General features: G+C 39.8%; 1 protein-coding gene across 10 annotated transcripts in view; it reads right to left on the bottom strand.

The window, feature by feature from the left end:
- RIMKLB (ribosomal modification protein rimK like family member B) overlaps window positions 1-17,937 on the bottom strand; it is a 41,149-nt gene extending 23,212 nt beyond the window's left edge. For 2 of the 10 annotated variants that reach the window (XM_033117330.1, XM_033117331.1), the window contains exons 1-3: window positions 17,551-17,880; window positions 15,266-16,081; window positions 4,203-4,434 (exon numbers count right to left, since the gene is read on the bottom strand). In XM_033117330.1, coding sequence (XP_032973221.1) covers window positions 4,203-4,377 — 175 coding nt within the window. In that variant the 5' untranslated portion in view covers window positions 4,378-4,434; window positions 15,266-16,081; window positions 17,551-17,880. Of the gene's footprint in view, window positions 1-4,202; window positions 4,435-7,253; window positions 7,386-8,725; window positions 8,790-15,265; window positions 16,082-17,550 lie in introns of all 10 variants that reach the window. The other 8 variants (XM_033117322.1, XM_033117323.1, XM_033117328.1 and 5 more) reach the window with 6 other exon arrangements.
- Window positions 17,938-18,260: the final 323 nt, after the last annotated feature.

The following is an 18,260-nucleotide window of genomic DNA, read 5'->3' as shown; positions in this document are numbered from 1 at the left end:
CAGGTATCTCACTGAAGAATTAATAACAAAATTGTAGACTAATTTAGCATGCAGACTAAATATAATCAAGCTCCCAACTACTTTGATAATAGGCGGAAGGCTGGGGGAGAAGATCTGAGTTCATTAAAGATACTTCTTCCTGATGACTGAAGACAGTAAAGGTTTTTCCTTTGAATACTTAACAACTTATTTTCTGACTTAAGGAAATACCCAACTGTATATCCCACTGTCCAGCTGGGTTGGGAATCACAGCCCAAATTTCCAAAAGATTAAAACAGAAAGCAACTCAACCTGGGCCATTCCTTGTCTAATTAACATCAAAATGATAACAATCACACTGGAGAGAATATTGGAAAGAGGCACATAAGTACAACCTTTCTGGAGGAGTTTGGCAATGAAAAGTGATACCCTCTTCTAGGAATTTATGGCAAAGAAATCCTACCTAGGGGCAACGCATATACTCTTTCTCTCATTCTACTCCTGGATAACACTTACCCATCCTTCAGGTTTTTAGAGTCACTTCCTTAAAAAGGCCTTCTCTGATCTCCGTACCTAAACAAGATTCCACTGGTGTACTCTCTCATGTCACACTATACTTCCTTTTATAATAATTAGTGTCTATCTGTGTCTTTGACTTTGGCATAATGTCCTGCCACCCACTTTGGTTAAAGAAGACATGAACCAGTTGGACTATTCTATTTTTTTCCCTCCATCCCCCTAACCCCCACTTCGGTTCAAGCATTCTTTCTCTGTCTAGTTGTATAGGACACAGCTCCTTGACCCATGGTAGTATTATGAACCTTGCGCTCCCCACAAACTGAGGCAGTCGGTCATGGGTCACCAACTGGCTGCTCACAGCAGCTCAGGGCAGCTCTTGCCGACCTCCTGCTGCTCACAATGGCTGCCAGCCACTCACGCTGGCCACCGCACGCTCGTGGCAGCACACCGTAGCCCACGGCAGCCCAGCTCCAGGGAGAGCCGTTGTTAACAAACAATCTTAGCTGTAGAGGGTGCAGCTCACTGGCCCACAACCTCGGCGTTAGGAGGACGGCCCTCCAACCACCTGAGCCACCGGGCCAGCCCCTGGACTATTCTATTTTGCTATTCTAGTTTGCATCTCCAGTGCCTACTACAGTATCTTGGCACACAGACGTGAATCACCTTGACATGTGAAAAAAATTTAAAAAACAGCATGTATGTTATGAATCCATGTACGTATACGTGTGATCAATCTATAGATGACAAAATTTCAGATATTTGCTTTCATTTTTATATTTTGATACTGTTTGCGTCATTTGTATAACAAAGAAATATATATATATAAACCTACTGGTATTTTGAAAAGGAGGGGGAAAAGATATATGTACCTAAGATGCCTAGTGCTATGTTTTGTATATAGTAGGTGCTTTCAAACTATTCCCTTCTCCTTCATTTGCAATTAACTAACAGAAAACTTCCAGAGGAATATTTAAGAAAAACGTCGAGAATAAATTAAAATGTTTTAATTATATGAAATAACTTTGTTATTTGGGGATAGGTCTGTCTACTAATGCAACAATGGAAAAGAAGTGCTAAAGAGACAGAATTAGCCCAACAAATTAGGACCAGCTGACCTGATGGCTTCACTGGAGAATTCTACCAAACATTTAAAGAACTAATACCAATCCTTCCCAAACTTTTCCAAAAAACTGAGGTGAAGGGAATGCTTCCTAATTCATTCTGAGGCCAGCATAACCCTGATAACAAAACCAGACAAAGACACTACAAGAAAACTACACAAATATCCCTTATGAACACTGATGCAAAAATCCTCAACAAAACAATAGTAAACAGAATCCAGCAGCATAGTAAAAGGATTATACACAGTAACAAAGTGAGATTTATTCCTAGAATGCAAGAAGAATTCAACATAGGAAAACCAATCAATGTAATGTACTACATCAACAAAATGAAGGGAAAAAAGAAATGATCATTTCAAATGATGTGGAAAAGCATCTGACAAAATTCAACATCTTTTAGTGATAAAAACTTTCAACAAAATAGGAATAGAAAATTACTTCCACGTAATTAAAGCCATATATGAAAATCCCACAGCAAACATCACATTCAATGGTGAAAGACTGTAAGCCTCCTCTAGGTAAGGGAAAAGGCAAGAATGTCCGCTTTCATCACTTCTATTTAACATACTACTGGACGTTCTTGCCAGAGCAATTAGACAAGAAAAAGAAATAAAAAGCACCCAAATTGGAAAGGAAGAAGTAAACTTATCTCTTTTTACAGATAATATAATCTTATTAATATATGGAGAAAATGCTAAAGACTCCACAAAAAAAAACTGTTAAAACAAATATATAAATTCAGCAAAGTAACAGATAAAAAGTCAACCACAAAAAGCAGCTTCATTTCTTCTATACACAATGAATAATCTAAAAACGAAATTACAAAAACAATTCCATTTACAATAGCATCAAAAAGAATAAAAATATTTAGGAATTTACTTAGCTATGGAGGTGAATACTTGTACAATGTAAACTATAAAACACTGCTGAAAGAAATTAAAGAATAATGGACTGAATCCAAAGTGATCTACAGAGACAATGCAATCCCCCAGCAAATTCCCAATGATATTTTTTACACAATTAGAAAAACGCATCCTAGGATATATGTGTTGATGTATGTGTAGAAAAGATAGCCACCTATCTTTTCTATGAAGGTAGTAACTAGTTACTCAATTCCAACAACTTAGAAACATTACTAAAGCAGTCATTTCTAAAGATGCAATAACTGCTAAAAGGTACTGAGAATGAAATAAATAAATATTAAGAGGGCAGAGAACAAAGAGTGAATTTTCCTAAGAAATTCTACTTACTTAAATCTATGGTATCATGTTATTAATCATGCAAGATTCTGGATCTATTAACTAGCCTATGAATGAAATTACCCTAAAATAGCAGATTTGTACTTTGCATATTAATTCTCACAAAAACCATCTCTCCATTTTAATGTTGAGGAAATTAAAATGCATGGCCTCATTATGATTCCTGTCACAAAATCACGTAAATGATCTAGAATGCATTTTAAGTGTTTGGTTTACTTATATCCATATCCAACACTATCACTAAACCATTAAGTTATTTTCTGAAAGTTAATCAAAAGTGCCACTTATATGCTACCATATAATGCTCCACAACAGAAATGACCAATTCAGCTGTAACAAGCCATAACTTTCCAAAGCAAAGATGTAAAAGATTCCTGAAAATTATTCCTAAGGAATTTTTATACATTTCCATGGTATTTCCCCTTATAATCCTAAAAAAAATATGAAATATTAGGCATACTTATCATCAGTTGAGTCAAATCATTAGCACTCTTTTTTCCATTAAAAAACCTATTAGTCTTTTATACCATATGTGTAAACTTTTTATAAAGAAAAAAAAACAGTGGATAGGCCTGGTGGCTCAGGTGGTTGGAGCGCCGTGCTCCCAACGCCGCGGTTGCTGGTTTGATTTCGACATGGACCAGTAAGCTGCGCCCTCTACAACTAAGATTGTGAACAATGGCTCTCCCTGGAGCTGGGCTGCCGTGAGCACACAGGGGTCGACATGAACTGCCACGTGCTGCCATGAGTGGCCGGTGGCCGGCATGACTGGCCGGCAGCCATTGTGAGCCGGCCGGCAGCCTGCGAGAACTGCTGTGAGCCGCTGTGAGCTGCTGACCAATGACCAGCAACCGACCACCTCAGCCAGGAGGAGCGCAAGGCTCATAATACCAGCATGGGCCAGGGAGCTGTGTCCTACACAACTAGACTGAGAAACAACGGTTTGAATGGAAGTAGGAGGGGGAGGCGGAAAAGGGGGAAAAAAACAGTAGGAATCACATGTGAATTGATTCATTTACTAAAAGGACCCCCATGGATTACAAATTACAAATTCCCTTAGGAGTACGTTATAAACAAGGTATTTTAAAACTAGAAGACAGTAATAATGAAAGAAAACTAGTAAGTTATCTTTAATTTCCCTCCCAACTATTTACTAAATAATGCAATAAAGGATTTAATAAATACTGATGTTTCCATTTCTTAAGATTAGAAAATACTTAGTATGATAAGGCTATTAACAATTCCTTTGTCATAATTATTCAGAAACATGGAGTTAACCATATTCTAAGTAAAAACCAAAAAAAATTACTTAGTACAGACTTACCCAGGTTTCCTTGCTCAATTGTCAGCACCACCTCATCCATCACCACGGCCCTAAAGTCCAGTTCCTCCTCACAACACTTGGTCTTTAATGCTCGTAAGATCTCTTTTTGGGGATAGTCTTCCCTGATTCGACGATCTGTCAAAAACCACAATTTGGCTGCCACAGAGCTACACATGTTGATCTGCGTGTTCTTCCTTTTCCTGGATTATTTCCTCCTGATTGTAAACCCTTCCTAGATGGAAGAGAAAATATACATACAAATTAAGAAATCTACTTAATTGCTGGCTTTTACACAAATAAATGCTGTGATCATGTACTAACTATACAAACAGGATAATGGCATATTATGACTTTTCCCCTTTCATTCAAATTAAAAATTTTTACACCACTAGAAATATGGAAACTGACAACCTCCCCTTTCATAATATTTCTCCATTTTCCACTGGGAAAGCTGCTTAGCACTGCAATTTTGTAATTAATTACAGCCGGCACTTATCAGATACTTTCAGTGCTTTTCCCTATAGTATACAAGGTGTGATAAAAAAAATACAGTGAATGCTGGCTGCTGAGTGCCATCAAATGGAAAGGCAGGGGTCTTCAATACAGGAAGTGGCACATCGAACCTTAGTAACAGTATGAGACAAGTTTCAACTTGTTCGGTGCAGTCAGTCAGGTGTGAGCTATGGTTGAGACAAGACGGTGTGTTTTAAAATGTTCAGTAAACCATCCTCCATCATGACAACATTGTTTCTGATATACGGCAATTTCTGTCAAATAAAAACATTACGGTGTGTTCTCATCCACCTTATTCACCAGATGCAACTTCTGGCTCTTCCCCAAAGTCAAAATGATTCAGGACATCGAGGCATCCATAACAGCGCAACTAAAGACACTCACGAAAGAGGACTTCCAAAACTGCTTCAGAAAGTGGCAAGAATGATGGGATAAGTAAGTTCGAAGGGGGAGTATTTTGAGGATTAGTGGCAATGTGTCTTTTACTGTAATAAATTTTTATTTAAACATTCACCGTATTGTTCAATCACGCCTCGTATATTGTCTAGAAATATACTTTACTATGATCATCTACTTTTGATGAATTTATTCCCTCCCCAAAAATGCAAATCCTTTTCATACAAAATAAATGAGACTGCAATCTCGACAGTATGTCCCTATAGCTCTCCCACCACTACAAACTCCAACCACGTCTATTCATGTTATGTTTTCTACTCAATTTTCTTCCCTTATTTTGTTATACGTATATTTTATTATAAACATATTTATGGGTATGTAAAAAGAGAAAATAGCACAGCATCTATATTACTGGATGAGCATCAACACTGAAGTCATTTACACAGCAACTTTAATCAAAATAAGTAATTTGAGAATGTCGGAAAAAACTTTAAATAACCAAAATAAATGTCAAAGTCCATTTACTAAAATTTGTTTATTTCCGTCAGGACAGCATGCGCTTATTCAGTGTTTTTATTCTTTTTTTAAATAGATTTTTAAAAAATAAACACAGCTTGTTCACTAGAATGCAAAAAAGGACTTTTTTTTTAACAAATAGTTTTGCTTCTCAGAGTTTTACATTATAAGACAATAGTCAAAAATCGTTTTCCTAAGAAGAAGCGAAGTTGTAAGTTTTATTAACAAACGTTAACAGGTTATTTCAACAAAAAACTAGTTTTTGCTTTCAAAACTAAAATTTCTGGTATTATTCCAGAGAACTTGGCAAACATAGAAGGAAAAGACAAGTGGAAGAACTAGAGGAAGCAGTGGTCATACAGATGGATGGCTTCCAGCGTCACAGCAACTGGTACTGGTCCCTAATGCACCATTCGGTCCCTCCCCAGGGTCTCAGCCAGAAGAGCCTGCTCCACAGATGCACACAGTGGTTAAGACCAGAACATCGTGGGACAAAGACACTACTACACACACACCTGGAACCTTGGCCTGCCATGCCTGCCCCACGACCCATGCCTTCAAAGGCATCAGTCACTGGAAAGCAGGGAAGAAATAATGTGGGAGATGTGCAAGAGAGAGGAGATTGTAGCTGTGGAAAAGCAAGCGGGAGAAACTCTCAGCTGTGGTGATGCATCAGGCTGAGACCCAAGTAACCAGCAGAGGGGATGTCTTGTGCCCAGAACCTCCTGGCCCTCTTTGCCCTTGTTCCACAGCTGTGGTCAAGAACACATACACTTGAGCCCTAGGCTAGATATATGGTAATAACTCAAATTATTCTTACACACTAGGAAGATAGGACATGGCCCTTATAAAGCTTCTCAGCCTACTAGGAAGGGTCTCACTCAGAAGGAAAAACTCCACAAAAGAAAAGTCACACCAGAGTACCTAATGTGGAGATCTCCAGTTTCCCGAGAGGAGAACTGTAAAAATGCCCTTAAAATATTTATATTGGGTAGTTTTTAAAACACTGTCCTTGACCACCAATACTCTAATCTAAGTGCCTCCCCGACTCTTAAGTTCTTGAACATTGTCTGTTCACCAATACGATTGAATTTCACTGTATGAAACTGTATTGCACGAATACAGCAGTTCCCAACAGAAATCAGGATGGGATGTTAAGCCACTGGCAACTGGGAAGCATGAACATTCCGCCAATACTGATACGTCGGCTCTCAGAAAAAGCACAGGCCTCAATGGCAACCCAACATGGTGTTTCCAGTGATTCTACAGCCAAACAATAAAAGCACTCCAGGACTGCAGTCTCACAGTCGTGCAGCAACTCCTGACAGATGATGCACGTGAGCGTCTCCATCACATCTGGCTTCACAGCTGCATAAAGTTTGGGTGTTTCTACACTGGTACGTAACAAACAACTGCATGTTCAGATTGGGCTCCCCCATCTCCTTTCCTTCTCTTTTTAATGGGCTCCAAATTCTCTTGATCCTGGGGTTCTAACAAAGAAAATGACACCCCTCTCTGGGAGAGTGGAAGCAAAGCTACAGATACCACCATTTGCCATAAATGGACCACATCCTTTCAGAAGGGATGCCTGCACCCTAGGATTTGGAACTGGAGGAATGCTCTCACCTTGTAAAAGAAGACTCTATGAAAGAGGTAGAGGCTGTATTGATGATCTGACATTAGTGTCAATGGCTGTGGTTTCTCAAAGCCCACCTAAGTGGCAGGTAATTTGGCAGGCTGTAGGGGTCATCAGCACACCTAAAATTGAGGTATCTTTAGTCATGAGGAATACATTTTCTTTATCAGCCTCAAAAGATTGTTAATGTCTTGTTTTTCATGTAAAGATTCATAGAGGTATGCCACATTGTGTTCCAACTCGTTATTCCTACTATACACCAAGTAGATGACATCCTCAGTTTGTAAAGGGCACATTTGATTCTAACAACCTTCAGCTTGTTAATTATAGTTCCATTAGTGCTGATATCAAGTGACACCTGTCAAGAGTCTTTTATCCACTATATTTTACAGTGATCTCCAGAGACCAGTTTATTGCCAGGGAATGAAAGGGCACAATCTCTCCACTCAATGACCCACTCCTGTTTCCACAGGAGGACGAGCAGCTGGCCATCCTCGGTGCCCAGGGCTGATGTTGTGGTGGCTGCTTGCATTTTTAAGGCTGATCCATTGGGATTCACATCTAACCATACCCATGAAGACTCTCTAAACCCAAAGGCAGAGGCTCCACATCACCTGTCATTTCCACCCCCATCCTCACCCCCATGGCCTGGTCACGAACACCTTCCAGTGGGGCTGGGAGGGGACCAGCAGATTGGCACCTCTTCTGATGGCCTCCTCCTTCCCTAACTATTATTTTAAAACATCTGCTTTGCTATTTTTCCTACCCATTAAAATAAAGGAAAAAGAAAGAACAAAAAAGCTTGTTAAGAAGTTAAAAGCGTACCAGTAAATTTACAAACCAGGAGCCCAAAACTACACCAAATAAATGACTGTCCTGAGTCTTTAAAAGTTCATAATATATTCATTATTTTAAAAGACGAAAAAAAGTCCCCTGTAAAATAAAGTGGTTCCTTTTTTTCCTCTGACATTTAAAGGAGTAGGTTTGGTTACCCAATAAGATACCTGTAATACAGAGTTTATTCTCCAACAGTGTAAGACAAATACGGCATTTGCAAATGTCTATATATATATATATATATATATATATATATACACTAAAGCACAATATTTCTCCTCTTAGAATGTAAACTCAGATAAATTAATTTCCATCCTCCATTTCTTTATTTCCCCCAGAATATCAAAGGAAAACAATGTTATGCATAAATATCAGATACCAAATAAATACTACTGGTAAACTACTAAAGTAGCTTTTTTGAAATAAAGAGAAATTCAGAGAGAATTTACTTTTATATTAGAGATAGCTTTCTCATGCAAACTTCTGGATAGGCACACCATTAAAAAAGTCACTGTCATAAATAAAGTGATTCATTTATTTTTCTTGTGAGGCCCCTCCCCAGTAGTAATTATTCTGGTAGGAAAAAAGCACAATCACAATCTACCATTGGAAGATATTAACATACCTCTTACTATTAGGAAAATTCTTTAATCCAGATAAGAATAGCATGTGAAATCAGAATCAAAAGACTGAAAAAGAATAAAGGTTAGAAAAGAAAAAAATGAATACTAATATAAAAACTAAAATTTACTACATTTGGCAATTACTACAGATGTGCTTCCAATGACGTCATTCTGTCTTGTATGTGAAATACAGAAGTTGTATCAGATTTATAAATATGTGTATCTTGAACTGTAGTCACCCTTCCAGTCTCCCTTTCTGTGACTCTTTTTCCCTGATAGCTCTCCTGTACATAACCCTCAGGCCTTCATTCTTAAGCCCTTCTCTCCTTTCTCTATAAATGTCATCCTCAGACAAGTTTCAACTATTATCACTGAAACCTGAATATTTCATTGACTTACTAAAAATCTCTCTCCAACCAGGAGCTCTAAATTGAATTTCAAAGTGCCTACTGGACATCCCTCACTAATGCTACCTACTACTGCCTCAGTTGAGAAATCGAAAAAATGAATTTTTATTTTTAGTCACTACAAACATGCTCCAACACCTGAATTCCCCACGTGTCAACTTAGCTAGGTAAGAGTACCCAATTGTTTGGTCAAACATGTTGCTAGTCTACATGTTGCTGTGAAAGTATTTTGTAAATGTGATTAACATCTATAATCAGTTGACTTTGAGTAAAGGAGATTATCGTCTATAATGTGGGTGGGCCTCATCCAATCAGTTGAAGGACTAAAGAGCAAAATGAGATTTCCCAGAGAAGAAACTCTGCATCAAGACTATAACATAGTAATCCTGCCTGAGTTTCCAAATTACTGGCCAGCCATACAGATTTAGAATTTTCCAGCACCACAATCACACTAGCCAATTCCTTAACATTAATCTATTCCCCACCCCCTTTAGTCATGTGACTTAATAATAAAATCATACCTTTTAACACCAACTTTGTAATGCTTCAGATTTAACCAAGGATCTGTTTATCAAGCCTTTTTTCTCTCAATGAGTTATGTCTCCAATTATTTCCAACTCCCTCCAAACAAAACAAAACAAAATACAATTTGGGATATCTATGAAAATTTACCCTTTCCTGTCCTTTATCCAAAAGTCTATCAGAGGTGGATCTGAACTGCTGTTAGAAATGAGAAAAAAAATGGGAATAAGTGGTAGAGACAAACACATTAAGAGGAAAAATGGGGAAAAGGGAGAATCATCTGCCATTTGGCGAGAGGAGAGATTTTCGTACATTTTTTTAAAGATACAGAAAATAAATGATAAGTCTAAAAACTCAGAAGTGTCTCAAAAACAACCAAATAATTGTGTTAGTCCAGTTACCCTATTACCCACTAAAAATGTTCATCAATAAATGATCACAAAAAGAATGTCCTTTCGAAACTAGGTTCCTATATAATTGTATCCTTTATTTAAGTTCCTATATAATTGTATCCTTTAGTTAAGATGCCACTTAATATTGCTGTTTAGATATTCTGAGTTTATAAAATGTCATTTTCTTTACTACATGAACTTAAAGGTAGGCTGAAATGCTGTTAAAGCAAAAGCAGGAGGCTAGATATTAATCAAAACTGACTTTACCAGTGACAGAAAAGGAATGTATGACAGTCCCTAGGGTACCCTCCTTATACTCAAAAGAGTATATACCTCAAAAACGGAGCAAACACCTAATTTCCCAAAATTTACATGACACGTTTACTCTCTCCTTCTTATAGCTCTTTCACCTATAACACCCTTTTTTAAAAGCTATATACATGATTATGGGTGAAAAATGAAAGGATAACCATTTTCCTAACCAAATTCAATATGTTCCTTTTATCGAAAGACTGAAGAAAAATAATAGTAAACCTTGAGTGTTTATACAGAAACAGAAAAAGCCATGAAGGTAAGGAAAGGCAACACTTTGGAATATATAGACAAGTGCCTATAATAAATTCCCCTTCTTCATACAAAAAAATATGTGCAGGACAAAGGCAAAACAATGCACACAGGTAAGATTAAACATATTCTCCATTTACAGTTCAAAAAATACTTTCCACATATATTTTCTCATTTAATCTCATATAATTAATTATGTGAGGAACACAAGCATATATTATCCAATTTTAAAGAAATGGCCTGCCCAAGATATCACAATAGAGGCAGGACTAGGAGTCAGGTTTTCTGCTCTCTTTGGACTCTTTTCTACTATACCTAGATATTAAAGGGAAGATATTAAAGGAAATTTGGATAAAGCAAATAAATTCACATTTTCAGTGAGTATATGTCCAAATACTGTGCTAGGCAGTTTTTTTGTATCTTCTCATTTAATCCTCACAACCATCCCTTTGACACATTATTGTCTTCGTTTAGCAAGTAAAGCAGAGAGGTTGATTTGTCTAAATTCACACAATTAGAAAGTGGTAGAGCCCAGAGTGACTTCAAATTCCACACATTCTATGGCAGAGATTCCCACTTGCCTCACAATATCCGTTTTCTACTTACTCCTTAGTAATAAGATATCTGACATTAAGCAGAATACAATGCCATGTAACTAAAAGGCTGTAACTAAAAGGCTGTCCCTAGGCTTTCTTGCAACTAGATGTGGTCATATAACTAAATTTTGGCGGATGAGAGCTTAGTGAAAGTACTGCACTGAACTTCCAGGAAGCATACTTAGGACGTGTACTCTCCCTCGGCACTTCCTCCATCCTGCTACCTGGAATGAGGATGTTATGACTACAGCTCTAACAACCGGCTGGACTCTGAAGACAGGAGTCAACCCGAGGAAAAGCAGAGCTGTATGTCAGAACTTGAATCCCTAACAATTGTGTGGTGCCATGGCCTTGCACTGCCTACTACGTCTTTTGCATGGGAAAGAAACAAAACGCTATCCTGCTTACGTCTAAGACATTTGGGGATTCTTTATTACAGACCACTAACTCTACCTTAACAAGTATACTCTATCATACTTAGCTCAAAAGCTAAAGGAAATTATTCCCTTGATATCAAGGTTGCACATGTCAACAAGTAATGGTACTGTTTAGAAGTGTGACTTTCTTCTTACACTAATAAGATAATCATTTTAAATTTAACGATTTAATAACTTTTATATCCTTTTCACAACCTCCCTGGAGAAGTATTTCCATATCCCTCCCCCCGCAAAAAGCAAAAATTAGTCATAACTCCAGATAAACTAAGACTCTAATAAAGGAACTACTAAATACACAAAACTAAGCATTCAATTAAGTAATACATTCAATTAATATTTGAGTTTCTACAATGCACTATACCTAAAAAATACCATGGTAAACAAATAGATATAGTCCCAGCCCTCATACAGCTAAACATGATCTGATGTTAAAATGTCATGAGTAAGACATGATACTGAACATCTCCAATCACTAGGTAAATGCAAATCAAAACCATGAAACTACTTCACACATAGTAGTAGTAGGATGTCTACTATCAAAAAAAACAGTGTTGGTAAGGATGTAGAGAAACTGGAAGGCTTGCAAACTGTTGGTGGGAATGTAATAAAATGGTGCAGCTGCTATAGGAGACGTTATGGTGGTTCCTCAAAAAATTAAAAATAGAGGGGCCAGCCCGGTGGCTCCTAACTCCGAAGGCTGCCGGTTTGATTCCCACATGGGCCAGTGGGCTCTCAACCACAAGGTTGCCAGTTCAATTCCTCGAGTCCTGCAAGGGAGGGTGGGCTCTGCCCCCTGCAACTAAGATTGAACACGGCACCTTGAGCTGAGCTGCCACTGAGCTCCTGTATAGCTCAGTAGGTTAGAGCGCGTCCTCTCAACCACAAGGTTGCTGGTTTGATTCCCGCAAGGGATGGGCTGCGCCCCCTGCAACTAGCAACAGCAACTGGACCTGGAGCTGAGCTGCGCCCTCCACAACTAAGACTGAAAGGACAACAACTTGAAGCTGAACGGCACCCTCCACAACTAAGACTGAAAGGACAACAACTTGACTTGGAAAAAAGTCCTGGAAATACACAGTGTTCCCCAATAAAGTCCTGTTCCCCTTCCCCAATAAAATCTTTAAAAAAAATTTTTAAATAGAATTACCATCTGATCCAGCAATTCAATTCCACTTTTAGGTATATACCCAAAAGAACTGAAGGCAGAGTCTCAAAGAGGTATTTGTACACACAAGTTCATAGCAGCATTATTCACAATAGCTAAAAGGTGGAAGCAACCCAAACATCAACAGATGAATAAGCAAAATGTAGTATATCATACTATTCCTTAAAAAGGAATTAAATTGTGATGCATGCTACATGATGAACCTTGAGGACATTACGCTCTGGTATCTAAAGTAGTCGAATTCATTGAGACAGAAAGGAGAATGGTGGCTGCCAGGGACTGGCGGGTTAGGGGAATGGGGAGTTGTTTTTCATGTATAGGGTTTGAGTTTTGGAAGGTGAAAAGAGTTCCAAAGATGGATATGGTGATGATTGTACAACAATATGAATGTACTTAATACCACTAACCTATGTACTTAAAAATGGTTAAGATGGTAAATTTTATGTTGTATGTATTTTACCAGAATGAAAGGAAAATTGGAAAAGGAAAAACAGGTCATAAGCAAATTAACATATAAATTTTTACACATTTTCAACTAAAAGGTGAGAAAAGGTGTTACTTAAATTACCTGTAGCTTAGTTACTAAAATTCCCAAAATAGTCTGTGGTACATAAAACCTATTAAACTCTAGAATGCAAATAAAATTTCTAATTTTAACAGATTTAAAATTTCACTTAACAGAGGAATGTTGTATCAAAGTATCTTTAGAACATGGCACAAGATTTGAAAAATGATCCCGAGACACAATGCACTGTATAGCTCAAAGTTCATCTAACATGTTAAATGTTGGGCCAAATTTTCTTTGAACATTTGGATATTACTTTGAAAAAAAGAGTTGGAAAGCTATTAATGTACTCCAGCTGAACGCTTTATAGATATGGCTAACAACTGATAACTCCAAAGCATCAGGGAATTCAAAGGTTACTATTTGGGTAAACTTGCATGAATTTTCAAGATGTAGTTTTCAAGATGTATCAAAGTCTAAAATGCTGTCAAACAAGAGACAGCAGAGCAGTAACAGAATCCATCTCATCTTATGTAGCAAATCCTTGTTCTATTGTGGAGACCTTCTTCCTAAGAAGAACATGAAGCCAAGAGCTAGTGTAAGAAGGGAGAGAAAGAGGAAGGGAGGAGGAGGAGGAGGGAGGGAGGGAGTGAGGAAGAGAGGGAGAAGGAGGGAGAGGGGACAGGGGAGAGGGAGAGGGAGAGAAGAATGTACTATAAGGAGCTGACTATATTAAAAACATTTAAGTAAGGGCTAGGTTTGGATTTGTTTTTGGTCACAAATTGATAACGTGATGCCATTTTTGAAAGAAAGGTAGTAAAAATGAATTGGGTGTATCAATGGTTACACAAATTTGTCTTGCTAATTCATCAATTCACAAATTGGTACACACTTTATATAAGAATCTAGTAGATTCCTCCAGACATTGCTGGGGATACTGACTGACAGATGGAAAGTACAGGGATCAATGAAATTGGACTGTAAATGCCATCAAGATAGAATCCCTATTTTATTATCTGCTGTTATCCCCAGTGGGCAACATAGAACCTCATATATGACACACAAAAGTCAAGGGTTAGGAGTTAATTTAAGGAGTTTGCTATATTGAATTGAATCATAAGGGATCATCAAAAAAACCATAGCTATTTTCAACATTAAATACCAAGCAAATGTGGATCCCATTCGATCAAAACATAGCTATCAAAAATTGTTATTTCTTATAAACAAACAACCCAACCAAGCCAAACGCTATTTTCCGTCATTACTACACAACTGATCCTGAAATAATTAGCTTTGTTAACAATTAAAGTTGGTGAGGAAAAAAAACAATTTTAGTAAGATGAGGAAAAAAGATGTAAGCAGATGGGTTCTATGCAGATCAGGCTCTAAGGGAGTAGAGCTGGCGAGCACTGTGGCTTTTGTCCTCCAAGCCAATTTTAAAAGGAAAAAAAACTGGAAAAGAAAACATTGAAAATAACACCATGGCATTCATTACTATGAAACCAGAAAGCCCTTTTTTGTAAACCTAACACATACACAGATACATATGGCACATGACTCTGAAATACATTATGTACAGATATTTTTGTAGGTACTATATTATTTCTTAACAACCCTTAATATGACAAGCAGGAATATTCCAAGTAATGAAAGACAATTTCCCCAACATCTGTACCTAATCTCCTCTATTCAACCTCTCTTGAAACAACTGCACATGCCAGTACAGCTAACATTTAAAAACACTTTTTAAAATCATTCCTATCACAATCTACTAACTCAGATTTTAAAATAACTATTACAATTTCCAAAGGCTCTTTTCTCATATGCTTATAACTTAATCCTACTTGCAGAGAATACTTTTTAAACTAACCTGCCATAAATTCTCTCTACAAATCCACATCACTAAAGTACCCCCCAAAACAGTTGTCAGGAAGCAACATACAATAAAACTCACCCTCCTTACTTTATGTTTGGTTTTCTCTCACTCTTCACATGTTGTTCGTGGGTCTAGAAGTTCTTCCTTCACCCATTTTCTCTCAGTTTAGGTCTCTATGCCTGCTCCCCAAGGAATGATAAAAGCTACTTCCCAAAGTGTAGGACAACTCGCTCTGCTCTGTCCCTTTCCCTCAACCCCTTCCAGGGTTCATGTTGTTCAGTCTTTCAGCTCAAAGGGTGGAAAGAAGTTTACAAAAATCAGTGTAGTGACTTACCCCAGTAGCAAATCCCAGGTGGATACAAATTAGGCAAAGGAAGAATTGGAAGATATTTTAAAGGATTTGGTTCATCCTGTGCCACCAACCAACTAATGCCTGAAACTTGTTTGGTGTTCATTGGTCAGAGGAAAACAGAATGTTCACTTTAGTCTGTTTCTTCACAATATGGCTGAGAAGGGGTAGAGGATTTATAAGATGTTGCTGGCAATTTCCCTCTGAAGAGGAAAAGGGAACTGAATGAAAAGGGGGGAAAAAGGGAGTTTCTTGATGTCACTCTCCCCTCCACCTCTAGATGCTATCAAGAGGGGCTCTAAGGAAACTTGAGAAAAAAATTTAAAAGCTATCCCCACAGAAACTAAGTGGATTTTAACTGGTAGCCAAAAGTCTAAAGGTTAGATATGCAGCTCCTTACCACCTGCAGGGGGACAGTCGGAAAGAAAAAGGTGGCTCTAGACTGAGTGGAAGATTGTATGTGACTGAAATTGCTGTTCCCCTTCTTGGCTCTCTGTTCTCAGAATGACAGACTGCCCCCCTCCCTGACAAGCAGACTCCAGCACCTGGTAGGGGTAAGAGAAGACAAGAAAGAAAGAAAGAAAGAGAGAGAGAGAGAGAAAGAAAGAAAAAAACATCAACAGCCATGTTGCCAAACTAACAACTAAATCTATGACATGAAAGAAGGAAATTAATAGCACTAACCAGGATGAAAGGAATAAACAAAAGATTACCTCAAAACAAAATAGGCCTCCTCCCTTTTGACACACTAACCAGGTAACACAATTAACCATCAGACAAAAAATTTAACTATGACTGTTTAGACTTTTTCATTCTAAAAGATAGAAAAATAAGTGTTAAATCTCTATGACTGGAATTCCAGTGTTGTATTCCAAATGAATATCTTAAACTATTTTGACAATGAATCGTTTAAAAAAAAGAAAAAAAATGACCTTTAAACTACCCAATGTTGGAAAGGATTAAAATGAAATTTAAGTAACATTTAAATTTTAACGGCTACAGTTATTAAAATCATCCATAAATATAATAAACGTGTCAAGCCCACAAAAAAGAAATATCTTCCATACTAAGCTACCCATATACTTCCCATACAGATTTAGCATTTAACCCAACTCCACAAAGATGTGGGAACAATTCCGTAATTAATGGGAAAACAGCACCCTGAAAATTCACATGTAAGTTACATCCAACACAGCTAGCATAATAACTCCTCCACTCACAGGACAGAATTAACGCCCCATCTCTATTCATAAACACAAATGGGATAAAATACTGGGATTACAAATCTGCTATCATACATAAGGATAAATTAGTAAAGTAATTCTGAAATTAGCCCCTATTTAGGCTTTTTTAAAGGGGAGAAGGAGGAGGTAGAAGTTGCATCAGGGTCAAATGCTTTAAAAAAAAAAACAGGCAATTATTTTGTCACCCCATTCTTATTCAGAGGGCTGTCAAAGGAAAGAGGAATGATTGTCACGCTCTAAAATTTACACGTAAGGAGGAAAACATGGAATTAAAAACATCATGACTGTAGGAAGAACACCACATCCTCCTCCCTCGGTCATACCACAGGAATTTGTCTGACGGAAGCAGGGGCAGCAGAGATGACCACACTCTTGGGGACAGGTTAGCACAGCACATTCCCAGGGTTACCACACCCCCCTCACCGCTCAAAACAGGGAGACCATACTTCACGCCTGAGATCGCTGCCTCTCCAACACGGTCCTCCCAGTCACACGCACAAGGCATCACCGATCCCCTCCCAGCACACCCGACAAGTCCGCCCAGGTTCTGCCTCGCTTCCCATCGCGTCAGGCTCTGAAGCGACCCCCGGCCTTCCCAAACCTCGGGTCCCGGGTGGGCGCGCACAGCCCGGTTCACTCTGGGGACCGAGCCCCCGCTCGCCTCCGAGTCCATTCGGCCGAACCCGTCCGCTGCGGAGAGGGAGTCACGGGGCGGGCGCGCGTCCACCTCACTCCCGACACCGGGGGAGGGAAGCGATCGGACCGCTCACCTGGCTTGGACGGCTGCTCCCTTGCACTCGGCCAGCTGAGCCCGGCTGGGGCCTCGGAGGGAAGCGCGGGCTGGAGGTCCGAGAAGGGGGATGGGGTCGGGATGCCGGGAGCCGCCTCCCTCCTCCACCGCCACCGCGGCTCCCGCAGCCAGGCCGGGCGCCCTCGCACACTCGCCCACTTTCTCACAGCCTCACGGTCGCTCTGGCTTGCCCTCAACCCCCACTCCCACACACACTCGTTCCTACACACCCACACCCGGCCGCTCCTCGCTCCTTCACTCTCCTGCCGTCCGCGCGCGCGCGAGCGCGCGCGCGAGACCTCGCTCACACACAGCGCGCGCGACGCCGGCTGAGGCCGCCCCGCGCTGCCCTAGACCGAGGCGCCGCGTGCAGAGCCCCGGCGCGCGCCCCGGCCCCGCCCTCCAGGCGCGGCTGCGCGGCGTACGGAGGGGGCGGTGGCCGGCGGGGCCGGGGGCCCGGCTTGCCAGCCCAACCCCGCCAAGCGGGTCTAATACCTGGGGTGGGCCACCTGGGGTGTGGGACCCGCCCTCCAGGCACCCGGTCCCCACCCGCGGCCATCGCCGGGCTCTGGGGTTGCGAAGAGGCGATGGAGCGCGCACACTGGGAGGGAAACGGGAGCGCGAGAGCGCTTCGAGGACGCGCTTTCCCCCACCCGCCCCAAACCGTCTTCACGGAGAAAGGGAAACGGG

The sequence above is a fragment of the Rhinolophus ferrumequinum genome, chromosome 10, assembly GCF_004115265.2.
Source record: "Rhinolophus ferrumequinum isolate MPI-CBG mRhiFer1 chromosome 10, mRhiFer1_v1.p, whole genome shotgun sequence".
NCBI lineage: Eukaryota > Metazoa > Chordata > Mammalia > Chiroptera > Rhinolophidae > Rhinolophus > Rhinolophus ferrumequinum.
The sequence above is the reverse complement of the archived record's forward strand: the minus strand, read 5'-3'. Positions and strand labels throughout refer to the sequence as shown.